The following is a 27,818-nucleotide window of genomic DNA, read 5'->3' as shown; positions in this document are numbered from 1 at the left end:
CCCCAGTTCCTAGATATGCCTAGATTATGATAGGCAATAATTATATATTTGTGGAATGAATCAATATTATACCACACTACAGATAATTCTAAATAATGTTAGATAAGCCAGGTAGTTCATATTCAATGATAGCAAACTGTTACTAATTTTTACTGAAATCATATCTCATAGCACATAAATTTTTCTGTCATTTAATAAAAGTACTAAATATGTAGTAAAATAAATAGCCATTTTATCTTATCATATATTAAAATCTAATTATGGATTTTCTCTTGATACATATAAAAATTCTATATTTTGATTTCACTTAGATATTTCATTTCACCACAAAAAAACAATGCTTAACAAAATGTTTATTTCTAAAACAAATTAATATTATTTGATAGCGACTAAGAAAAAACTTAGTTGTCAAACCATTTTAATTATCATTTTGGTCATACATACTGTGGCCCCATTCATTTTATTGATAATAAATTTTGGAATTTACCGGCAATGAGTTTTAGTGCTTTGGATTTTTGAGATATATTTTTAAAAATTCAAATATCACATTCCTATATTTAAAACATTAATTATTTATTACTGAAAATTTATGGTTCAATTTAGGGGAAAATAAAATAATCTTCTTGAGAGAGAGAGAGAGGCACCACTGAAGTACAGTACTTTCAAGTTCTCATTATGAACATGATCTAATGTTTCTGAGAAGCTCTGATTATTATTATCTTTTTTTTTTTTATATACTAGAAGTTACATGGGAAGACCAACAGAAAAAGGTGAATGGTACAATAATTGATGACATACCATTGCCGAAAAAGAAACACCAATCTGAGCCAGGTTTGTCAGGGTTTGGAAAACCACTGAAAGCATGAGACAATAAGCATTGCATTTCATGCTTTTTAAATACGTGTGTGCTTGTTGTACCTCATTTTACTCCTTTTGGTGTGAATTTTATACTCTGCAAAGCCTATTTAAATTAGAGTGGTGAACACTTTATTTCAAGATTTATTTAGAAAGCTAATTCTACATATTTTGGAAATAACAATTATTTTATTATTAAGATTACTTCTTTAGAAAAACAATTGACTAATATAAGCACAAATGGTGATTTGTATATTTGGTTGTTTTAACTCAAATTGGTTTTTTAATGAAGAAGTACTTGCTTTCCTAAAACGTATTATAGAAACATCAATATATTATTTAAAGTTTGTGAAACATCAATATATTATTTAAAGTTTGTGTTTGTAGGTCATTCCTTGTTTTTCATTGCAAATGCTCTTAAGGTATTATACCATATACCAGTAATGATTTATTTACAATTTCTGAAGCTAAAAATACTGCCAACAAAAACAAGGAATGAAAGCATAGTATGTGAATTCAATAAAGAGTCTCTTCAAACTATTAATTTCACCAATGAGTTGAAATGAAATGGTTTCATTTTCCACTCTCTTTCTTCTTTTTTTGGAGAGAAATGATTAACTAAGTAGAAGACAAAAACTTAAACCAGGAGTAAAAGGAAGAGAAACAAAGTACAAAGATAATCAATTAACTGAATAATCAGTACTACTTTTAATCAGTAATTGAATGAGAGTACATTGAAAATTGTATTCAAAACTTTTAAATGCAAATAGAGTTTTTGATAATGTATTTTTATGTTAATGTATTTTTATGTGGTGACTCATTTCCTGTTAGATCTCTAAAACCAATATTTTAAAATACATCAATGTATAAATTTAACTATTAACAAGTATTCATTGCTATCCTGTTGTAGGCCAGGCAGTGTGGTTGACCCTGAGTTATAGGTGTGGACAAGATAGATGCAGTCATTACCCTCATAGAGCGAGCTTACATTCAGACAAATATGCACAACTTAAACATAATTATACTGATGACTGAGTTATTACTGTTGTGATGGTGCTATTAAGGAGAATAGGGTGCTTTGAGAAAAATGTATTGCATTGCGTAAGACTGAAGAGCAAGGAAAAATGCCATAGTGCAAATGTCATAGTCTGTGAATTCTCTTTTAGTAAAACAGTTATATACTAAAATGTAATAAAAATAAATTGTATTTCATATTGGGATTTTAAATATATTCATGAAGTTGTAAAAAAATATCTTACATGTTTTCTCATCTTTGATTAAGAATCAGTTCATTTGGAAAATAATGGTATATTATGATTATATATTAGTATATTTAAGGGGATTTAAAAAAGTAAATAGTATGTATAAAATTAGTTTTATGTTATGATTTATATAACAAATACTATTACTGTGATAATCTGCCCTTCCTGTATTGTGTGATGTGGATTATCTTTGGTCATAAACTATTATTTATTTGTCTTGTTTGCCCTCATATCTGATTACGTGAACATATTTGTGGCCATATATATGTAAATAAATTATATTGTATATTAAAATCATAAACCAATGCAATGTGGCTAAAAAATATTTTTAAATCTCACAAACAAAATCTTAAAGATCTTTAAATTTTGTTAATTTGTGTATTCTTGTATGTAGCATATATTTTTTTATCGCTTAAGCCCTCTAATTGAATATAAACTATGTGTTTAATAGAGGAAGATTAATGCAATTAGAGTGCCTTAATGTCATCGTTTAAAATGTTAATAGTTTTTTCTATTTTGGCAATTGTGCATTTTTCTATATACTAGGAAATTTCTGGATATTCAAACCCCAAATATCATGAGTAAGTATGCAATGTGCAAAGGTAGTGAATGCTATGTTAAATTCTAGTTTTCCATAAATATTTTTGTTTTTCTTAAAAAAAGGTAGGGTATGTAGAGAATATTTTTAATTATTGAAACTTTGAAGTGATAAAATCACTTGAAATTTTTATTTTAAATATAAGACTATAGAACTGAAGGGCTAAGTGGCATTATATAGACTAGAAAATGAGATAAATGTATTCATGAACTTTATAGGTTTTGGACTAGTTGTTTTTTTTAAAGAAAATTCTTGACATCTCTGAACTAGGCTGTCCTAAGAGGATTATCAGTAAAAGGGATGATATATTTTCAGTATCTCTAACTTAATTCACAGAAGTATAGAAGAAGATGCCCAGGGAAAATAATATTTATATTAATATCTTTGGTGTGAATATAAAATATGTACTTCTTTAAAATCAAGTGATTTTACATCACAAGTTTTATAGATAATGTTTGGAGTAAATCACTAAATGTCTTCCTCAAGTGAACTGTAGATTAGATTTTGTTTAGGCCATAAATTTAACAAAACATTCTTAATGCAAATCAAGGATATATAGGCATGGAAAGTCTGTTGTTCATTTTTTTCCAATGAGCAATCTGATTCTAACCTAGAATACTATGGTATATAATAATGCAGTTATTTCAGTTATTAAATTTCAATTATATTAAATATTGCAAACAAACTTTAATCTATTGAACTTTATTATAATTACAGATTTGTGAGTTTTCTGTTCTTATAATAATTAGAAATATATCAGAAAATAGCATATTTGTACATAAATTATTTTATCTCATATTTTCCTTAAACTCGTCCCACAAAAATGTCTGGTGAGAAAGCTAACTTCAGTTAGACTGAATGAATGTTTAGAATTGATAGTTTCTCAGTTCTTCTAAAATGAGAAACTCTTAGAATTAGATACTTCAGAATCTACTCTCAGATTAATTTAAATGATTTCCAATGTGTTTAATAATTAATTGATTATATTTATGAAAGGATTATCTGCCTTGATTTGTTATTTTCTAAGTGCAAGTTGTACTATATCTAGGAAAATCTTGAATTGACTTAACTACCCTTATTTTATTTATCCTAAAATCATAACAATGTTACCTTGCTGTATCTTATCTGGAAAATACGTTTTTCTGGAAAACTGAGGGCAATGAAACACTTTCCTGGGTTACTGTATGATTGTCAGGTATTTAGAAATTGAAAATATTCAAAGTAACGAGTTATGTTTTACCACTTACTATAACACCTTGTGTGTATAAGTGCCTAGTTTTACCATTATGTCATTTAGTTAATATATTGACCTTTAATTTTTTTTCAACATGGATATTTCCATGTTGTATTCTTTATGGATCTGTAACTGTGATGAAGGTAGGGATAATGTTCCTTAGTTTTACCTTTGAAATTATGCTTTGTCAAACTTATCTTTTAAAAAAAGTAGATATTCGAAGATGATTTTGTTAGTGAATTTTATACTTTAAATTGTTTTCTTGATTTTTTTTGATGTGATGGACTTTTGTTTTCTTTTATTCTTGAATACTTTGATATATCTTAAAAATAGAAACAATTATTTCAGCCTAAATCAATATTTTAAATTACTCTTTTAATTGGATGCTAATCAAATTCATCTAGTCTGGATAAAAGAATTAAGGTTGTTCTTGGTCAATATTAGCCAGTTGGTAATTTCTAATTATTTCTGATTTGTTGTAGAATTAATTTTTATTTTTGACAGAAAAAAAGGTGATGTAAAACAAAGTAAATATTCTATACAACACAAATCAACTGATGAAATTTTGTAATTTAATACTACTGTCTCCCTCAGACCTAAATACAGCATTCTTTGTTAACAAGCATGCTTTCCTTTAAATAAGGGGAAATTCATGATTTATGAGTTTAATTGCTCACTTAAAATTAGTTCAGTTACCTCTGAACATACATTTAAGTTTATGAGGTCGAGACTGTTCTTAAGTGATTGTCTTTTTTATGATAGCCTGCTATAATTTCAAAATGTATTATTTTAAATTGACTCAATACGTACTGTAAATATACTTTTCTTCTGCATTTAAAATTGCATTTTGTATCAGACTTCAAGGATAGAATCAGAAAAACACAGCTGGGAAAAAGAAAGAACACATTTAAAATATTAACATTTCTTGGTGATCATTAAAAATAGTGAAATATTTTTAGAGATTTCTCCCTCTACCTATGTTAATAGGTAGAATTTATTGTAAGAGTTCAATAATTTTACAGTTGTTAACAAAAGTATGGAGAGTAATAATTAGTTTTAAAAATAAATTCAAATCACTTGAATTGAGATATTTTCAACAGATTTTTGTCACAGTGGAGAAGTTTTAGTTTGAAATTAGTAAATTTGGGAAGCATTTTATTTTTATATTCTAGGTCTATCCAAATCTTTGTATCATTGAGATTCTTACTAAGTAGATGCTTATTTAGGTTTCATTTTGAAAGGTATCTCTCCTGTCCCCAAAGTAAACATTCTAAGACTCCTATGACCTTTAAAAAGCCTTCATAATATGATCAGCTTTTAATTATGTAGAAGTTTTAATATACGCTTAAAGTTTTGAGGCCTCTCTTTCATTGTCAGGAATCTTTTAAGCAAAATGCTTACGTCTATAGAACATATGTTTACTCAAGTACAATTAAATCTGATAATAGGACCAATATTATATCTGTCATAAATGTTGATAAATGAGAACATTAGCTAATCAACAAAGTTTCAAATCGATATTATACACCTTTGTTAAAAACTGCATTCATGGGTAAATAGGCCACAAGTGTATGCCTTTTTTAATTGATATGATTACAGATTATTATTTTGTTTGAGCTTTAGTTGTGTTTGGTTTAAATATAATACTTAATACTATTTATATTGGCAAGGGAAAACTTTTTGGTTTGTACAAAATATTACATAAAATCTGACATAATATTCATTCTCATGAACTTACTTTTTCTACCAAATACATTAATGAAAGTGATTATTTTATGTATCTATTTATCTTCAGTAGATTTTTTTATTTTAAAAACAAATACAGACAACTATATATATATATATATATAGTACTATTTTGCTTGATTAAAAGCCCATTCTTTTTATAGTTTGCACCTAGTTCGTACCTTAAATTTAAAAATAATTGTTGAAAAATAATTACTATAAGTGATGAGATGGTGTTTATGAGTTATTCATTATGTTTTATAAATGTCATCTATTACAGTACAATATATAAAAATATTTTATTTCTTTTTTGTTCATATGAGGGAATGAATGAACTAAAAAAATATTGTACATTCTCTTTATAATTTTAAGATTCAGCCATAATTGTGACAGTATGGACACCTAAGAGATGGTATACTTTTACTATCCTTAATCACTCTTACTGGTTATTGGAAAGAGTTCTCATTAGACTGCCATTAACAGCACTGCAAAGTAGAATATTTGTGGCGAAGTATTGATTAAAGGAAAAGTAGGGAGATAGGAAGAGTGGAAGGGGTACTTTTAGCTTCTTAAAGGTGCACTGAAGTCTACAATCCACTATAATATCTGTGAAATAAGAATTTATAGTTTATTACCATTTAAATAAGACATAGCTGTTTAAATGATATATGTTTCTCTTTCAAAATGAGGCATGAGGCTGTTTTAAAACAAATAGTATATAATAAAAAACAGTAACAAGGAAGACAAGAAAGCCAAAATTTTTAAAAAAATATGTATGGTAAAACTGTAAGTTACACATTGAGATTTTATGATTTAAATGAAAATTCTGTCTTCTAATTAAAGTTAAATGATTTTTATATAATATTAGTTATGATCTATTTTTTAATGGATCCCATTCAAAGAAATGATGGAAAAATGATTTAATGACACTTTCAATTAGTAGTGAGATCATTGCCAAAATCTTTCATTTTTATCCTTATGTAATACAAATTTTGTATAATTTTCTTTAAAAATAGTAAATTATTGGTGCTAAGACAAGTGTTACCATATTTCTCACAAAAGTAAAAGCATTAGTGAACTATAATACTTGCATCATTTTGCCACATACTCTTTAAAAAAAATTCTACTTAAATACTATATAATAGATATATCCAGTTAGGTGTCACCAAGAGAAGATTTTTTTGGTTTTTCCTTGTTTGACTTTTTGTTTCACATGTTTTTATTGGGTCATTTAGCATCTAGTAAAACGAAAATTGACCTGGTAATCAATCAGGAGACCTATGTTCTATTTCTGGTTCTGCCACTGAACTTGTTGTGTGACCTTGGGTAAGTCACTTGAACTCTATGTGTCTCAGTTATTCTCTATAATAAATTAATGAATGGGTTTAAGAAGAGTTTTGAATCTGTATAACATAAAAAACTTGCTGCAATGCCATTATAAAATAATCTAAGATATGGGAAAATACTAAGTAGAGAAAAAGCATCATTTGTTTGTTGTTTTTATGTTTTCTGCAAAAAAAATTAAATGTTTTCTTAGAGATGGAATATACTTAAGCAGTTTTTTTTTATACAATTTGTACTGATTTCATTTTAACATGCAAGGAAACTATTTTAGCAGTATGATAAATATATATAAGGAAATTTTGCATAGAATGAATAATGCAAATATGATGCAATTCACCTTACCTACGATATTAATATACTCTGATTTTTCTGTCTTTTCTTTGAGAAATGGGTGGACTGGGAAGGGAAAAGAAAATATGGCAAATGTATGAATCCATTCAGTAGCACAGTACTTTTCTAGTGGTCAATTCTATTAGCAGTCTGGTTTGTGATACAATTATGATGAGCTTTAGTGTCTGATTTTGAATAGATCAAAGATGTGCTTGTATAATAATCAAAATGACATTGTTAAGTTTCAAAATGGGTCATACATATCTTTTTCAGTTCTCTAGAATTCATAGTAGGATTTCTCTTTTTTCTAATAAAAAAATTTTGGTCATATTAGCACTTTTTTCCTAATGGAAAGATTTCATTTTCTCACTACTCAGGAAAAGAGATAAATTTGTTATAGGAAAGAATATTCTCAAGAGTTATAATTTCCATATGTTAATATTCCAAGTGTAGTTTGATATAATATGGTTTTCTATATTCAAAAAATCATTCAAAAACTATGATACAACCATTGCAGAAGTGAATGTGGTGTTTTCATTTATGAATTTTGTGGTACCTGATTCAATGCTAAGTAGGTAATTAAAATAGGAGTTTTGATTTTGTGTTACATTGTTAACCTGTGTCAGTCATAGTAATACTAACTCATATCTTTGGAAGGAATTCTTTCTTTGAATCCTGAGTTTATCAGATATTTCCTGCTTTCAATCACTTTATAACATGTCTATTGAACTTCTCTAATGGCAATGAGGAAAGAAGTGTTTCCAAATGTGTGCCATACCTGTCGCAACAGATGTTGGATTTGGATGGGCAAATTTGATAGAAACATCATGATCTGTTATGTGGCGTCTGTAAGAACTTTCTTAATAAATAAACATTATAAGGAATGCAATCAAAGACAGTTTGCCTAAATTGAAGGTTAATTTGAATTTTTAATATTTAAATAAAGCCATATATTTCAGCTACTCTCCTTATAATGAATTTTATTATTTTGTTACTCTCCATAATATTTTTATACTAATATTTTGTTGTACTGAAGTAATTCAATGAAATATTGGCCTGATGGCTATACTTTATTTTCTTACATGCAGTGAAGCTTAAAAGGAAATGTTGGAACTACTTTTATTGCTTCTTTTGAAGATGTTTCAATTAAATTATTTTCTTTAGATGATAACTGAAAAATTCTGAAAGCATTTAACACGTTAGATGGACTCAGTGATGTCTTAAAAAACATGGTCATACAAGTAACAAGGTTTTTACTAATGATATCTTTCTTCAGCGTCAGTGTTCAGGATTGGCTGTCTACAAATAATTGTAAAGTTCTGAATCCTCTTTTTTTCCTATACTAACTTTATTTTTCTGATTCTGCTAACCCATGATATCTTAACCAATTCACCATCAGTTCTTCTGTATTCTTCTTCTTCTTCTTTTTGTTAATATGGTGTGTATTTGATTGATTATATTTTCCCTACCACTATGCACAGGATTCTTTCTCAAAATGATTTGGGCCCTTTCCTTCAGTGTCACTTTTTACCTTTTGAGTACATCCACTCACACCCATCTCCTTTGTCTATGTCTGTCCATTATACGATGTGATCACAGAAGAAGTGGACACCACAAGGAGAAGACATGCAGGTCTGTCTCTTCTACTGCTTTTCTTTGTTATTTTTTCATTTATCTAACTTGTCTTAGAAAATTTTTCCTCTTTTTTTTTATTTCACAATTTTTCATTCTCCTCTAATATAACAATATGTTAAATCTTGCAGGTATTTTCATTTTAGGCAATTTTATATTCAACTTTCAATAGCAACTGCTGCAATTAGATGGATAAATATAAAATGATTAATTATTGTATAACTTGTATGTGTATAATTTTTTCCATAACCAGGTAACTAAGTTCAGAGCCTATATATATATTTGCTAGATTATATTAAATTAATTATAATTTGTTTTTCAACTTATTTTAGACTTCAAACTTGTTTTCCATTGTTTTTTTACATAATTCAAAAACTTCTATTTCTATCATGGGTTCAGCAATGTACTGGACTCTGGAAAATACTAAAGAACTAATACGTGCCCTAAACAAGTTATCAATATCACCGAGGAGTTAACGTATGTGGGTAACATGTTATGTTTATGTGCCAATATGTATAGCTAGCAATATGTTTTACAAAGCTATAAAGTTAAATAAAATTTATTTTAACTTAGATGGCCAGAAAAGGCTTCATGGAAGAGTAAAACATGAACATTCATTCAACACTCATTTATTAAGCACATGCTGTGGGGTACTGTTCTAGGTGCTGGAAATAATAAAACACACAAAATAGCCCTCTATCCTTGTGGGCTTTTTCTAGTGTGGGTCTTACAAGTAAACACAATAATATTACAGGTACTATGAGAAATCTATACATACAGAATACAATGGAATCGCAAAGGAGGGTGTGATTGTTTCCACCTGAGAAGGGTGAACATTATTTCAAAAAACACTTCATAGAAAATATGACCCTTAAATTGAATGTTAAAAACTAGAAAGAGGCCTCATGTGTAGAGAGCATTTCAGGTAGAGAAAACAATATAGACAAAATGATTCAAACAAGTTTAGGCAAAAGTAGGCAGTGCAGTGTTTCTGAAGATGGTGTAGATTATTGAACATGTAAACTAAGTGAGGAACAAGATCAGATATTTGTTTCTGGAAAGATTACTTAGAAGCTCTGTAAAAAACGTACTGGAACAATATAAGCAGAAATATCATTTATGAGGATGTTGCATCAATCAATTAAGAGGTGATGATGAGCTTAATTATGGTATCAATAGAATCAATTGGTACATGAGAAGTTATTTAAAGATGTAGAATCTATCAGATTTAGTTACTGATTGAATATTATCAATGCAGGAAAAGGAATAAGATATTCTGATGACTGACGTGTTTGAATACATAGTGGTACATTTTATCAAGATAGGGAATATATGTTGAACAAGTTTTAGGGCAAAAAATAAGTTCAGATTGGGGAATGGGTTGAGTTTAAGGTTCCTTTGGGAAATTCAGGTGTAATATCTAATAAAGGTGATATTTATTAGAAATTTATATCTAATATATGGATCTGGAACTCAGGAGAGAAATCTGAACTAGAAACAGATTAGAGTATCAGCATTTAATTGATTGCATAGAAATGAATGAAATTGCTAGAATCAATGAAGAACACAAAGAGTGCCAAGCATCAAATTCTGAGATCACCAACATTTATTTACATTTAAGGAGTGTATGGGAGAACGAGAGCCAGAAAACACTGTTGAAAAGAACCATTCAAAGGCAGTAAAATATCCAGAAAAAAGCAGAATTCAAGGAAGGAAAGTGTTTTGAGGAAGGTATACTGAACAGAGAAAAATTCCATAGAAAGAATAATTTGTTGTCAAATGATAAAACTAATCAATAATGATCTTTGCCTGATTGGTTTCAGTGAAGTTGTGGATGGTGAAAGCAACTTTGAAGAGAAGGTAAATGAAATCTAAAAGGAAAAAAATAAATTAAATAAATAAATAAGTAAATAAATAAATAGGATGGATCTGGAGATTATTATGCTAAGCGAAGTAAGTCAAATAGAGAAAGTCGAGAACCATATGATTTCACTGATATGTGGTATATAAAACTGAAAATAATAAAAGAACAAGACAGACAAATGAAGAAATAAAAACTCATAGACACAGACAATAGTTTAGTGGTTACCAGAGGGTAAGCGGGGAGGGGGTTGTGGTAGATGAGGGTAAAAAGGCATCAAATATATGGTGATGGGAAGAGAAATGAATCTGGGTGGTGAGCACACAATGTGATATATAGATGATGAACCTATGTAACTTTACTAACAATTGTCACCCCAATAAACTTTAATTAAAAAAATGAAGATGAATGTGGAACAAGCTTCTTGATGCCTTGAGAAAATTATGAAATTAAGAGTAGTTACCATGGGGGATGGGATAGGAAGCTCACCAGAGATGCATAGAATGGTCACAGTTTACATGAAGGACTTAAATTTGTGATGCCATGGATTCTCTAAGATTGTGTAATTGGCTCATTACCACACTTCAAATGTAATCCTGAGGATCTAAGGTTGGAAGTTGTGAGCAGTCACAGTGGTAAGAAGCAGAGGATAAGGCTGTTGAGTGTGGCTGGCAAGGAAAGTGATTGAAGTGATGTCCAAGATAGTTGAGGGAAGATGCTAGTCATATTAAATCATGCGGTCTTGTTAAATCATGTTTAGATTCAGTTTTTCATGAACTGAGAGAGGAGGATTTCAATGAAAGAACTGGAACTTTTGGAGATTATTGAAGGCTAATGGAAGCTGGTGGGAAAGTTACTTTCAGAGATTGATTTAACAGTGTTTAGAATATTCAGATGTTAGACAATCCCAAACAATGTAAAGATGCAGGGTTTGTCTCTGGGAGTGGGTTTCTGAGATGGAGAATAGTATGTGGGAAAGCAAGGAAAGCAACATTCTTTGATGCTAGGATTTTTATATATGAAGTCACTAAAAACTCAAAGTTTTTCTTCATCCATAGAAAATGGATGAAGAAAATTGCCTGGGAAGTAGAAAATAACAAGGAAGTATACTGGTATGGACGTAAAAGGAGTAGATTTTACGTGAAATTAGAAAAGTAAGCATGTGGGAATAGCAACGCAGACCTAGAAAAATGCTGATACCACTTTCAGGCTTCTGTAGTATTTCAGATATAGGATTTTGAGCAGTTGCCACTGAAAACGTTTCTGAGGGAGTTAATATTCTTGTGGAAGGTCAACTTTTCATTCAAGCTAAGAGATGAAATGAACATGCTGTGATGATGCTGAGGATGTTTACGATATAAGTAAAAGGAATCAGGTTTCAGAATCCACATGGAAAAGACTAGAATGTCTCTCAGCAATGTGGGAAAAATTAGAGAAAGAAGCTCGGGATAGATAAAATTGATGGAGTGATTTAAAAAAAAATAATAGGTGCTAGGAAGGGGAGGAATCAACTACTTAATTTGCTGTAGGAGAAAACAAGGAGAAACATAGGAATTTAAGCTTAGCTTGGGGAGAGTGAACACAGCAGGCTGAACAAAGGAATCTTCATGATATGCAGAAAGGCAAAGGGACAACAGTTGAGTGGTTACCGAAAGATAAGGGGAGGCAGGGAGATGATAGAAGAGGGTAAAGGGGATCAAATATATGGTGATGGAAGGAGAACTGACTCTGGGTGGTGAACACATAAGGCAATATATAAATGATGTAATACAGAATTGTACACCTGAAACCTATGTAATTTTACTAATCAATGTCACCCAATAAATTTAATTTTCAAAAAAAGCAAAGGGAAAGTACTTAGTTGAGGGAATTTGAAGATTGGGAAGAGAAGATTAATCATGGAAGCAACCTTTCTTGAGAAAAACATAAATGATATCTAGGACATATGTGAAATGGTTAAATTTATGGAGGGAAGAGAATTTTATTGTATTCAAATATTAGGTCCTAAATTACTTCTAATTATTAACTAAACATAATTTGAAGTCTTTCTTAGTGTACACTTTAAAACTGCAGTTGTAGCTATAACTCTGTAACACTTTCTTTCCTCCCGGTGTGAGGAGGCTGAAGAGTGAATTTGCTCAGTTCTAGTTGTAGACCCCTAATACTGTAGGTTGAGATGTGGTCTGTATTAACTAGCACTGAGCTTAGGATTCCACACCCTATCTTAAGCATAGAAACAAATGAAGACTAATGCATTCCATTTCAAAGGAAATAAGAGTAAAGAGAGAAGGATAGAGAAGGTAATAAAAAGCTTCAGAGAAAATGGAAATAATATTTGAAGAGAAAACAGCAAATTTTGTAACAAGCAATTCAGGATGCATTTCACTTGTTTAATAAAAGTTAAATTGAAGTTAAGGCTTTTCAAAAACTTACTGGAGTATGCAACCAATAAAATGTAATATCTTTATTAACCTGTCATTCATATTCTAATATGAATATGTAAGTTGGCATTTTACTTTATCACCACCACCTATTAATAACTCAACCCAAAATGTGATGGAAAAATAATTTTATAAGGCTTATCATTTCCCTGACATATTAGAAGTGTATGTTAATGTTTTATATCACAATCATAGAACCTTCATTTGTGTTAATAGGTCCAAGTATAGTCACTGCAACATAATTCTACACAATGAATGGAGGAATGGAGTTGATCACACATTTTTAAGGAGCAAAAAAAAAACCAAACATTTATTTCATCTCTTGCAAATCATAATCAGGTTTCTTTTAAACAAGAAGTAATGAGTTTTAGTAAGATTTATACTTTCTATTCCTTCTTATTACCAAAATTAAGCTTACAAATTTCTGAACTTACATTCTGAATATCCTTCTCAACCTTCCAGTTTCCTAACAGTTCCAAACACTTGAAAAATATGTAGCTGTGAGAATAACTACCACAAATGAATACTTGATTAAAATTAGGAAGAGTGGAACATAAGAACCTTCTGAGTAAACCTCATGGAGAAAGAAAGGAAGAAAATCAAAATAAAGATTTTCTCCCTTCTCTACATAGAGAGGGGAAAATTATTTCCACTTCCCTCTGATATCTTAACAACTGAAGATCTACATATTACTGTTACTTTCTGTATTCTATTCCTCAAATATTATGTAGATGTTCTTTAAAATGCATACTGTATTAAAATATTTAAAAATAAAAGATTTACACTTTTTCTTCTTACTCTTTTGAAATTGCATATGACAATTTTATTTTTTTAGATACTTATAAAGCAAGTCTTAGAGACCATTTGAAAGAGAGCTAATGATACAAAAGAGATTTTAAAAATACTGTTTGGTAAGTTTCATAAAACAAAATCTGTTCATGTTTTTAAGTTCAAGTTTCAACTACATACATTTTCAAAATTTCTTCCAGACCTGGTCTAAAGCATCTGACGATCTTAATGCTGTGTAATATATAAGTCTTACTCATAAGGAGATCTCAAAAACAAAAGATATTTTGTGAGCAATATTTTTTACTAAATTCTTAGATTAAATTATTAGTATGTTATAATACCAATTATATTATAAAGTTAACTAATTATTACATTATTATCACAGTTGCATCTGTGCTACATCAAGAGTTTTATAAAATATGTTAAAAAATTACTTTTTAGACTCATCCATTGGTCTGCCATGTACTAACGTTAATTTGAAAAGCTTAGCAATTCAAAGCTTAAGATTTCAAAGCCTGCTTAATTAAAATACAATTAGGAATAAGTAACTTATATTTTGTGTTGTAATTCTAATTGTTTAAAAATGTTTTTACGTTTAAAAATTTTTTTCTAGCTTTTATAGATATAACTGACATACAACATTGTATTAGTTTAACGTATGCAACATAATGATTTGAATATGTGTATATTGTGAAATGATTACCACAATAAGTTTAGTTAACATCATAGAATTCTTAAGAAAATTATTACTTCGCTTTGTGTTAAGGAATTTTTCCTGTAAAGGAAAATTTTCAAAATTAGCACTATTACAGTATTCTTTTTAGCATGAAAACAGTTTCTCTTTTTGTTTTATTTCTCTGATTATTCTGAATATTGACCATTGACATGTATTATTTCAAACTTGCACTTCAATTCTTACCAGATTTGCTTGACATACATACCATATTTTGAGTGCGATGTGCTTTCACTTGACATTTTGTTCTACTTGTGTTACATTCTAAAAGGCAATGAGAACTAAGGTTAATTTTAGGGGAAATTTAGCGTGTGTATATATGTACACATATAAATACGCAGATAAGCTGTTACTGAAATTTCCCAACATCTTTCAGGTATTGATTTTATTATCAATCTTATCACATCTACCCATGTTAGAGATATTCTCTGTGCATTGATAACATCCAATATTTAATAAACCCAATCTTATTGGTGAAAGTCGAAAACGCAGACACTCAGAGTTGCTTGATGATGATAACCCTAGCACACGGAAATCTTACTAGAAAATAGAAATATCAGCTCATAAGAAGGTGTGAAATATTAATTATATGTTCTGTACTATGCTAGATAGCTTAGATGTTACAAGAGACACAGTAGTTTAGAAGAATATCTTACATAAGTTTAAGCTTAAAATTTTAAGTAATATTTTGATATTTCAACCAAAAACAATCACAAATGAAATATATATGTTTTCTTATATATAAAAACATATCACATCTTAGAGGAAAGCTCCTATTGATAAAGTAAAATACTTAAGCTTAATTCTCTAAAGCCAATTAATACTGAAATATAAGAGAAGAGAATTAAGAAAGTTTTGGGGACTTGAAATAGTAGGAATACCTGAACATGGAATAAACATGTCCTTGAGCATTTCTTTCTTGTGTGGGTGGTGCGGAGGAAATTGGAAAGATTATTAAGAGACCTCGTTTTAGCCTGGAATGCATTGTTTTTTAATTCTTCATGAATACAAAATCCCATTCCTGTTGGAAGATGCATCTTGAATCTAAAGCATTACAACTAAATTTTCAAAACATTATTCATGTGCTGGTAATACTATAACATTCAATATTATCTAGGCCTATTGTCTACCTTACCTCTCTTTCCTGAAAATTTCAACTAAGGGGCAAAATATTTGTTCCTGTAAGAAATGTTAGTCTGAGAAGCAATAGTAGAGCACAGGCTCTGGAACCAGACTACCTGATCAGTCCCACCACCACTTACTTTCTGGGAGAAAATTACTTTCTCCCAGTGCCTCAGATTCCTCATCTGTAAAACGAGGATAGTAATACTACTACCTCAAAGAGTTATTGTAAGGATTAAATTAGTTAATATACAATATGTAACTCATCTGAAAACAGTGTCTGGTGCGTAGTAAGCATATATAAGTGAAGGTATTTTTTTTTTTTTTACAAAATACTTTAAAAAACTTTATTTTGGATCAACTGTATTATAGCTATGCATTTTGATTTGTAGGCATTCTATGATATAGAATTAACTATTTTTCTTATATGCATTATAAATATACTAGTTTGTGGCTGACAGTTGAGGAGGTAGCTGTCATACAAACATGCATCAGGACTGCTGCACCTGTACTGTTGAGCTTTAGCATTTCCGAGGCAACAAAGTTACATAGAAACAGCAAGAACTTTGAAATCAGATAGGTCTGCATTTTAATCCAGGTTCTGTCTCCTCTAGGGATGTGACTTTGGTCTGCTTGCTGAACTCTTCCTATTGAACAAAATAAACTCCAATTAAATTAAGGGGTTAATTATGTTTTCATGAAAGCATGAAAGGACTTTTCTCTGAAAAAAGAAAGCCTTTCTAAGAATAAAAGCAATGAAAAAATTTAAAAAGAGACTTGACCACAATGTGACAAATATAAACTTCAGAATAACAAAATTGCCATAAATAAATTATAAGTCAAGTGACCAACTGGAAACGCATTTGCAGCAACTCAGACAGTATTCAGAGTCTTAACACCTGAGTCACTTTGACAAAAACATGTATCCTACAAAATTATAGTAGGAAAATGGGCAAAACACATGGACAGGCATTTCACTAAATAAGAAATTTAATGATCAGTAAATATAAAAATATTTATTTGAATCATAACCAAATAAGTGACATTTTTCTAAAATCGATTCTATGTTTTAACTATTTAAAAAACAACATTTTAATGCTGGTGAGAGTAGAGAGGAAAACTGGCAGCATAATATCATGTAATTTTTCTAAAAAGCAATTTTTCAATATAAATCAAGAGCCTTAAAAACATTCATAGACTTTGGACCTGGTGAAAATAGAGATTCAGATAAAAATGTACTCATGTACAAAAGTTTTAATAAAGCGTTATTTGCAGTAATGAAAAAGATGCTACCATGCAAGTTAAATAATGAGGAAGTGGCTAAATAACTTATGATACATATACAACCATCTCATTGAATAATTTGATTAATAGAAATTACCAATAATTACTTATATATTTTTGTAATTTGAAAAAAATTGAAAGTGATAATATCTGTAAAAGAACTTACCACAGACTTTGTCCATACTAGGTAATAAAAAACTGGTAGCTCTTATTAATTATGCTGCTAAAACAAATTATACCAAAAGGTTATTTTATCAGACAGATCTACTTATTTAGCTCTTTTTCTAAAATTAAAATTTATTGGGGTGACAATGGTTAGTAAAATTATATAGGCTTCAAGTGCACACTTCTATAATATATCATCTATACATTACATTGTATGTTCATCACCCAGAGTCGAGTTCTCCTTCCATCATCATATATTTGACCCCGTTTACCCTCATCTACCCCCTCTTCCCCCTTTCCCCTCTGGTAACCACTAAACTATTGTCTGTGTCTATGAGTCTTTGTTTCTTTGTTTGTCTTGTTCCTTTGTTGCTTTCAGTTTTATATCCCACATATCGGTGAAATCATATGGTTCTTGACTTTTTCTGTCTGACTTATTTTGCTTAGCATAATAATCTCAAGATCCATTCCTTTTGTTGCAAATGGCACTATTTCATCTTTTCTTATGGCAGAGTCATATTCCATTGTGTATATACACCACGTCTTCTTTATCCAATCATCTAGTGAGGGGCACGTTGGTTTCCATATCTTGTCCACCATAAATAAGGCTGCAGTGAACATCTTATTTAGTTCTTTACTTACGATTTATTCTTGTTTTTAGCAAAATCCTGGGTTTTGCAGTAGGCTATTGAATTTAAATTTAATATATCAATGATCTATAAACAATGAACTACTAAGAGGTTTAGATAATATACCCATCACTAGAATTGTTTAAAAATAGAAAAAAACAATTTTAATAGTAGCGCTGGGCATTGGACTATACTTATTGACCAGTTTGTAGCAGCAGAAACAAGACAAACTACTTAATAGTAGGTACTTTTTAAAAAATAATAATCATGCTTCCTTTGAAGAACAGTAATACAAGTAGTGTTTTACTCTATGGCCCTGTACAGAACAATGTTGGAGTATCAGTAAAGTATGAAATTCGAAGGCCTATGTGATCTTAGGTATATTAATCTCTCCAAGTTCCAGTTTACTCATTGGTGAAAGAGAATAGTGTGTGTGTGTGTGTGTGTGTGTGTGTGTTTACTTTCAATCAAAAGAAGAATAAAATCAATGACCAGCCAAAACAAAAAGTTTCCATTTCCAGAGTAAGAATATAAATGCCAAAAAAAAGGAAAATAAACAAAAAACTGTGAGCTACTACTTAGCTCATTAAGGGCCAAAGGGTTGTTTTAAAGATGAGGGAAATTTTTCATAAAGTGTCTGGCACATGGCCAAATAATAGTTATAATACATATCATGAATTATTCAGTATTCAAATTCCTTCTCAAGATTTTCCAACACCAGAATATATATTTTGTGCTCAGAATTATAGTAAATTCTAAGTTCAATGTGTAAATAATGAAAATGAGTCTTTATTAAGATAGGGTAAAAATCCAAAGTAGAGACTATTAAATATCCTTGTAAGATACCCAAATAATCTGTATTTGACTATAGTAGACTCAAATTATTCTCTGTTATCATAATGACATATTAAGCTATTGTATAACATTATTGGCTTATATAAAGGCTAGGTTATTTCTGAAATTTTTATTCCAGTGATATAAATGTGTTTTACATCCTAAAAATGCATTTGTTTGACAAATAGCTACTAAATATTTATTATACACCAGCCTTATTCTCGATGATGGAGGCATAACAGTGACTAAGACAGACAAATTCTTTCTCATAATAAAACTTATATTCTTGGGAAAGGAAATCATCACTAAACAAGTTTAGATAGTTATAAGTGCTGTTAGAAATCCTTAGTATAACTGGGGTGAATAGGCTAGGAAGTTTTGTCCAAAGAGGTGATATTTGAACTAAACCAGAGAAACCACCTCTGCAAAGGAACCGTATGTAATTAACATCAATAAACAGAAGTAAGGGCATTAAAGTTCAGAAAAGCAGAATCATTTTTGCTGTAAATTTTTTTTTTCTGAAAAGACATTTAAGTGTTGGTGACAGATGAGAGTTTTAAATAAGATTTGCAGAGAAATGAATAAAGTGTAGCTCTGGATAATAGCTATGTTAAAAATACATTTTTAAAATCATTTGACTTGAAAGGAAAGGGTACATATATCAAAAGACGAGTTAGTAATAGAGTTATTTTAGCGAGTATTAACATGTACACACTACTTACTAAATATTCATTAGGTTAAAATAAGTTATGATTGTTTTTAAATCACTTCTTTTCATTTGAAGCTCTATAACTTTATATCTTTAAAAACAACAACAACATTGAAATGTAAACAGATTGGAATGAAACATATATGGGTTTCATATGAAAGAGGGTAAGCTACCATGAATAATGCTAGATTGGAGATAATTCTAAGGGGATTTAAATTTGGTTATACTTTAAAGAAAAGCATGTTACTTGAAAATCCAGAGTTGCTTTTTATCATCCTTATGAAGGCTTGAAGTGGTGGCGTATGGGCTTTAAGAATAAAGATGAGGAAGGGAACTAATAGTGCAAAGGCAAAGTTTAATTGAAATCAAGACAATAACAGTAAAAGTAATAGAATTGATTAACTATATGACATAACTTATGGGGAGAATACAGTTATAGATTATCAGATCATATAGAATATGAAGGAGGTTGATGTGCCAATTCGGAGTAAAGGAATGAGAATCAGAGGGAATCTCTAAAAAGAAGATTAAGTCTCTAAAAGAAGATTAAAGATTAAAAATGATTATATTGTAGTCTAATGTTGGACTCAGGGAAATAAGCTGAAGCATTATCAAAAAAAAAAAAAGTCCAAAGAATACATGCAACTAAAAAAGAAGGGGAAAATGTTAAAGGAGCACATTGGAAAAAGAGAAAACAAAGAGTTGAGCTGTGTGTGTGAGAGAGAGAGAGACAGAGAGAAAAGTGACCAGTCATTTCATGAAGAAGTACTTCAGATTATAAATTTTGGAGGACAGACCACTTTCAGTTACCTACTAGTTACATGACCATGAACAAATTTTCTAGTAAGTAATATTGAGAAAATAATAAGACCGTTCATATACAATTTTGCTGATTAAGTGACATAATCATAACACACGCAAAGCTCTTCCCATAATTCCTAGCATGTACAAAGTATTATTGTTAAGAATTTAATTGTTCAGGACCATTAGTATTAAGTTCTAGGACACAGAATTTTAACTGTGTACTTTTTACAGCTTTCTTACATTTCATTTTCTATGCCTCGAACTAGTAAAATTTTAGTCTAAGAACATTATTGGAGAAAATAAAAAGCCAGACAGAAATCTAATCAGTGGTTCTCTAGCCTGGAGGGAGAGGATTGACAACAAAGCAGCACCAGGGAAATTTTTAGAGTGACAGAAATGCTCAGTATCTTTGATTGTGGCGAGGTTGCATGACTGTATATAATACATTTCTCAAGTGTCATAGAACTTTGCATCTAAATAGTGTGAATTTTAATTTATGTAAATTATGTCTCAATAAATCTTTAAAAAATTATTGAAAATACGCAAAATTAAAATGAATTATTTTTATATGTTACCCAAATATTACTAACTATGCTAACAGAAAATTTTACTTAATCTAACACCTCCCAAGCAATTAAGAGCCAAGTTCCCTCCCAAAATAAGGTTGGGGGGGCATGGTAATGGGTGGGGTTGGCCTACAGCTTTGGAACCCAGAGAGAAGACTATAGTGAATGAGCCAGAAAAAAAAGGACTAAATTGTTGAATCTAAAGCAGCAATCAGTTAACCAAGAAAGATCAAGAAAAGGATTTAGGGTGGACAGTTCAAGAATAGGCAAGGCATTTAACAAAGAAATAGATTCTGGATATTCTGGATATTCACTGACAGTAATTAAATGAAGAAAAACAGATATATGAGCAGTAGTCCCAACTTATTTTGAGCAAGCTGAGTTTACGCACTGATGGGGTATCTATGAGAGGATGGCTTGGAGACAATTAGAAATGCGAATCTTATGCTTACAGGGAAGGTAGGAGCTGAAGTTAGGAGAGAACAATACCAAAAACAACACAGGAGGTTTGGGAAGAGGAGAGCAGGAAGTGAAGAGTTCAGAAAGGGAGATTTAATGTCAGTGGAGAACAACTCACTTTAGTTTGCAGTTTTATTTAGGATCTTTAGTGTAACCAGTATTGCCGTGTGGGTATTTGGAAGGTTGAATGAAATTCAGTCCAGTCTCTAGTTTAGGTTAGTCTTTCCTAAAGTTTCTTCATCTAATCCTCATCCTCCTTTCTCTCAGAATGAGCCCATCTAATTAATTTTTATTCCTCTCCCTTCCCAATAATGAGTAGAAAAGTTTCATGAGATGATTGTATTAGTGAAATATTTAGAATGCATTCCTTGGAAATCTGAGAAAGTGTTAGACTGTATGACGTTAGTTACTCTGTAGTCATTTTTGCACCCTTGACCAGTAGCAATCATCATTAGCATCTTTGGAGAAAGAACAGTTTGATATTTAAGCAGCTAAGTATTTCCTCTTCTCATTATAAATAACCCCAACTTAATGGCAATCCTAACTTAATGAAAAATTTTAGTATCGTTTTCTAAAATATTTATTTAGCCAACATGGATAAAATTACAAGTATACAATAAAAGTTAATACATCTTTCCTTTTAATTATACTATAGCTACATAAGGCAAACAGATACGTTTTTATTTACAGCACGAGTATTCTCTACTATAAGTTTAAAATGTACATAAGAAAAATTATATGGGTCTCTTTTCCAGCATCAGTCTTATCTCAGTTTTTATCTGATGGATTTTTTTTGTGTGATTTTTAAACAACATTGTCAATATTTTTAAGTATATTTAAATTTCTATTTCTAAACAAACATGAATATAAAGATGCATTTGAATGTCTTTATTATGATCCTTTCAAACCTTCCATGAAATCTGGTGATATGTGTAATAGTGGATGTGTTGAAATATGGCTATGTTAATTAGGTCCCAAACGTGGGACATAGTGGTGTTTGATAATTATATCAGACTAAAACATAATAAGATGGGATCAAGACATACACAGGGTAATAATATGTGCTACTCTGTGGATCTTAATGTAGATTTTAGCCATCAGGAAAAAGGTAAAATATTCCAAAGTGCTTAATACATATGGGGACTAGTTTATTAACCTAATGAATCTGATTCATGTTTGTACTTTTATAAATGGTTTTTGTAGTTTTTTTTAGAAGCAATTTTAATACTAGCCATTGTATTCCTTCTGTGAGGGACTTTCATTTTAAAATGTAGTTATCCCCTAAAATATACCTTGTTTTTTTCAAAGATATTTTTAACAAGTTAAAAATAACTAAGTTGATAGAAAGTAACTAGCATTTTCCCCTACGCATGTCACTGTATAGCTGGGAGAAAATGTATATGGGTAAAACAATTACACTTTAGCTGGTCCAAAAGGTTGTTCTAGATTAGATCACACTTATGATTTTTTTTTCCTGGGCAAATATCCTGATTTAATGAACTTTTCAATACAATCTGTGTCTATCTCTCTGTCTCTCCCAGGCACATGCATTCTCTAACTCTCTCTCTCTCTCTCTCTCTCTGTCTCTCTCTCTCTGTCTCTCTCTCTCTCTGTCTCTCTCTCCTTTTTTCCCTCCCTCTTGTCATTCTCCTTCCCTCCCTTCTTTCTTCATCTTATTCCACTCCCAGCCTCTGTACACACACACACACACACACACACACACACACACACACATGTTTTGTGAGGGAAATTTTAATGAATGCAGTACCGGGGCAAACAGTAAGAATTTTTAGTACAATTTCATTATCTACATTAATGAAATAGGTATGACAATATAAAAGAACAAACACCTATGTATTGTTTGGCTTCAAAATTAACCAACCAGAGAGTTATTTAGCAGAAGGAATCATAAAGAGTGTCTGGTCTAAAACTATTCACTTTACAGGTGATGAATTTTATGCCCAGAAATGTGAAATGAAGTGCTTACAATTACAGGGCTTGTGAAATCAAGACTCGAACCCAAGTTTTGTCTCTTATCTTTAAACCAGTGCTGTTTTTTAGATTTTCTTTAATACTATCTATTGTAAAAGTACCCATTACCCTAAATTTGGGGACTCTATTTCCTTAGATCACTAGATCACGCCTAATAACTAAGGTCCTAAAGTAGTTTGAATATGTTTCTTTTGTCTATAGGGAAAGTAGTCTATGAAATTTGTCTATAGCATCTCCTTTTGAAGTATTGTTTAAAGAATATGGCAAAGAGTTAATAGAGAAACGACCGCAAAGAGTATCAGTTAACCTTGATATCTAAAATAGATTGTCAAGGCTGAGAACGTAATTCAAAGGACTATAGCTCATAACTGACCCTCAAGGTAGTACAAGTTTGTAACTTTCTAGATCTTTTATATTTCATTTAATTTCATGTTCCACTTGGGCACATATGAAGTTCAGTTTTCCTAGATTCCCAGGAGCAAAGATCGTCTTATAAGCAAACACATTATAAACAAAATCAAATTATGTTTTCTTTCATTCCATATGTGTCAGTTCCTAATGAGCACAGTAGACAAATCCACAAAATTGATTAATTTGGAAGTAAGTATTCCTCAAAACTTGTGTATCTTAGTTGCACAGTTAAGATTTTGTTTACACTTTAAAAGAAAATGCTTCTGTTTACCCTAGTACTAATATACAAGTAATTTGGTACATAATTTGTAATTTTTTCAAAAATACTTTCATACTTTTTCTCAATTTAGCTTGTTCCAATATTTGTTATTCTCTGCATTACATCTATTTTTAGTAAAAAATTTAGCTAACAAAGTATACTTTTAATGAAGTTCTAGTATATAATTTAGTATAAAATTTCAAAAAATTTGTTATAGGCAAGTGATTATGAAGAAATCACTTTAAAATAACTTGTAAAATTTTTGTTGCATAGTTTCTTCAATTCCACAACTGCAGAAACTAATATGGAAAATTTTATAGCATGCCAGATCATTTTTTTTAATATTCATAAAAACTGGAAAGATCTGCACATTTTTACATTTGAAAGGATTTCTTATTATAAACCACTTTCAGTTAATACATCAAAATGCTTTTATTTAAAAATAAATATATGTCCATAAGATAAATTAAGTAATGAATGGGAGCGTTTTTAAAATTATTTAACATTTATTTCCAAAGCACTTTTATCAAATCATAACAAAAAATATAAGGTTTTCAAACTGGATAATTTGTCCTATTTCTCACAAACATTTTCTGTTATTTTTTAAATGACATTTTTCTTCTGAATAATGTATAGTCATTGTGGATATTTTATAAACTTTATCTTAACCCAAGTAAAAGCACAATAGCACTATACTTCTAATAACCAGTGATAACTTGAACACTCTGGTGTATGAATCTTAAATCTTTTTCATTCCATCTGTCTTTTGTATAGGTTATGTGCGTATATATTTTATGAATATATAGTTTTTTAAATTATCATTTATAAACTATAGTACTATATCTACCATTTAATCTGTTTTATAATTACTAATTGCAGTATCTTTATTTTATATAATTTATATGAATGTACATACACACTCTACTCATCATTTTGCAGATACACCAGAAATGCAGTCAACCCCCCATTGTTGGACACTTGGAGTTTCTTTTCCCAGGCCTTCCTGGTTATCAAACAATGGGGAGATGAATATAATTGTATGTACATCTTTGCACATTGATTTATTTCTTTAGGACAGACCCTGGGGAGTGGAATTTCAGGTTTAAAAATATGACCATTGTAAAGCCTTTGATACACAGTACCAAATATGTTGTTTTTGTTTTTTTGGTTTTTTTACTTCTTATCATTGTACAGCAGGTACTTAGTGATCATTCGTATAAATGACCACTAATTTTTTGTCAACAGCTAGATGTGACTATCAGTCTGAAAAATAAATTTTTTTCACAGTTATCAGATATTGAAAAAATGGTTAAAATATTCAGTAAAGTCAAGGAGAATTTTTTTGAATTGCACTGCCTTTGAAAATAAAATTATAACATGACAAAATATTATAGATTCATATTTATCTTGAGTCATTATAACAATTTCTATGCTTATTCTTGTGGTTATTGGAAGACATTGATAAGTAGTTTTTATAGACTATCCTACTGAGTCTAGATAATAAACATAAAAAAATAAACATCCTGTGTAAATTAACCTCAAGATGAGCAAATAGCTTCCACACTGATTATACCCTTTTTTTTTTTTTACTGCCTTTAGTTTGGTACATACCTAAATAGTGATTACATGAATTTGGCCCTTTTAATTTTTCATTTGAAATATTATTTCTGTCACTCTCATCACTATTGTCTTAAATCATTTGTTTTGTTCTGTGCCTCTTCTACATTGTATCTTCTTAGAAGAAAAGTTTGTAAACTAAGATTCAATAGGATAGTTAGTCAAATGTAATTTCTTTCCTCTCAATGGTTTGGTAAAAAATAGTTAATTTTAAAAATATGTTTCTACCATATAAGTAATATACTTCTTTAGCTTCAACCAAAAAACTGCTTCAGTAATATTTAGTTTTATGTTCAGGTTAAATTTATTATTTCTATATGTATTTGAAAATCAATTTGAATTATTAAAGGTACACTTTGTATTATCAATTATTTGGTTGGTTCAACAGAAAATAGTTTTTGTTGGAAATCCTTCACTATTAATTAAAACTTGATATTGCAAAATGTCTTTAATTCTTATATTTAAGTGGGAAACAAATTTAAACTATACCTTTTAAAATGATGAAATTCAGAATAAATCCAATTATAAAATGCAAATGTTTAATGATCATTGCACAATTTCTTGATATATTTTTTGTTTAAAAACATGAACTAATAAATTTGTTTTGTAACCTCAGATTATTTGAAGGCACATCTTAGTTTTGTGAAGACACATAATAATCAAAGAAAAAGGAATTGCAGATATGACTATTTTTATCAGAAACCCTCTTAAAACAGCCACTTAATTAAATTTTAAAATCTCAATTAAAGGAAGACTTTTTTTTTTAACCTTAAGCCAAAAAATTATATAGCAATAGGAAAAAAGGATGGGGTGAGTGGAGGAAGGATGTTTAAAAAAAATCATTAAATTAACCACAAGAATTTGGGGTACTAACTGATGCAGTTAAATAAGATTAATAATCTTAGACTTTCTTAATGTCTGTAATGTTAGGTTCTCTCTCTTTTTTCCCCCTGAATTTCAGGGTTCTTTCTTTCAGCTTTGATAGTAGGCTTAAGAGGTTTTTTTTCTTAAAATCCCCAGATTTGAACATTTATTTAAGGTCACAAGATAGATCACCAAATCGGCAGTCTTGCCATATTCTGATCACTAATGTTTAGCTTCATTGTGAATTGCATTACTGCCAAATCTGCGTCCCAGCTTCAAAGAAGTTTGGGGTATGAAACTGCTTTAGAACCCTAAGAGTAGGTGTACGTGTGTGTGTGTTTGGAAAAGCCAGCAAAACTAATACTGCATGAACTACAGAAATCACTGCAGGTGTACTGATGATCATTGCAGCACATATGTAAATAGTGAACCCTAAGCAATCACTGGCTGCTGCCCTTCTATCTGGGCGTTTTCAGCTACATCTCTGGATACAAAATCCACCTATAACCTTTTTTAACTTGATTGTCCTACCAACATTATAACTATGATTTTAACTTTCTGCACACATTAAATAGTCCTTTTTAAGTTCAAAATAAACATTGAATGACTTAGATATATTGATTTAAGAACAAGTAAAACTCTCAAGTGGGTTATATAAAAATAAATGGCTTACTGAATATGTGATATGATATTCGGAAACACATTCAATTAGAATCAACAAAATATTGTACTATTTAAATTATGTGACAGAGAATGGACCAGGAGCTTCCAATCTGAGAAAAACACATTTTGAGATATGTATGAATTCCAGCACATCTGCATTTGACTTTTTTTTTTTCCTGCCTTAAAATTTTTAGAGTGGAGAAAACAAAGCATTGTGTAATTTAAATATATTATTGGGAAAGAGACAGCTTGATTTTTACAGTTTAATACACTTAAAGAGATTATCTCAATAGACATGCAAACTTTTCTTGTAAATGTGTTTGTCCAAGAAGTTTGATTGTCACATTAGTCATTTTTAATTATAACTTAAAAAATTTTTGATATTTAATTTGATTTTGAACACATAATGACTAAATTTGTAGCATGCTCAAATTACAAAATCAAATCACTAAGATGTCTTTTGTGGTAAGCATAGTATCATCACATATAAGAAAATGAATTTTAGAAATTCTTAGATAAATGTATCCTCTAAACCTTTAAGCTAATATTTCCACAATGTATTTTTGAGGTTATTATCACAAAATATTAACAGATAATAGGTGAGGTGAGATTTCTGTGATCAAATGATTATTCTTT

General features: G+C 29.9%; 1 protein-coding gene across 50 annotated transcripts in view; it reads left to right on the top strand.

Moving 5' to 3' along the window:
• RIMS2 (regulating synaptic membrane exocytosis 2) overlaps nt 1–27,818 on the top strand; it is a 593,954-nt gene that overhangs the window by 409,691 nt on the left and 156,445 nt on the right. For 10 of the 50 annotated variants that reach the window (XM_081070145.1, XM_081070146.1, XM_081070148.1 and 7 more), the window contains one exon: nt 8,948–8,980. The exons of the other annotated variants lie outside the window; for them this stretch is intronic. In XM_081070145.1, coding sequence (XP_080926271.1) covers nt 8,948–8,980 — 33 coding nt within the window. The remainder of the gene's footprint in view (nt 1–8,947; nt 8,981–27,818) is intronic. 50 annotated transcript variants of the gene reach the window in all.

The sequence above is a fragment of the Rhinolophus hipposideros genome (genome assembly GCF_964194185.1).
Source record: "Rhinolophus hipposideros genome assembly, chromosome: 13".
NCBI lineage: Eukaryota > Metazoa > Chordata > Mammalia > Chiroptera > Rhinolophidae > Rhinolophus > Rhinolophus hipposideros.
Note: the sequence above shows the minus strand (reverse complement) of the source record. Positions and strands in the feature narration are given on the sequence as shown.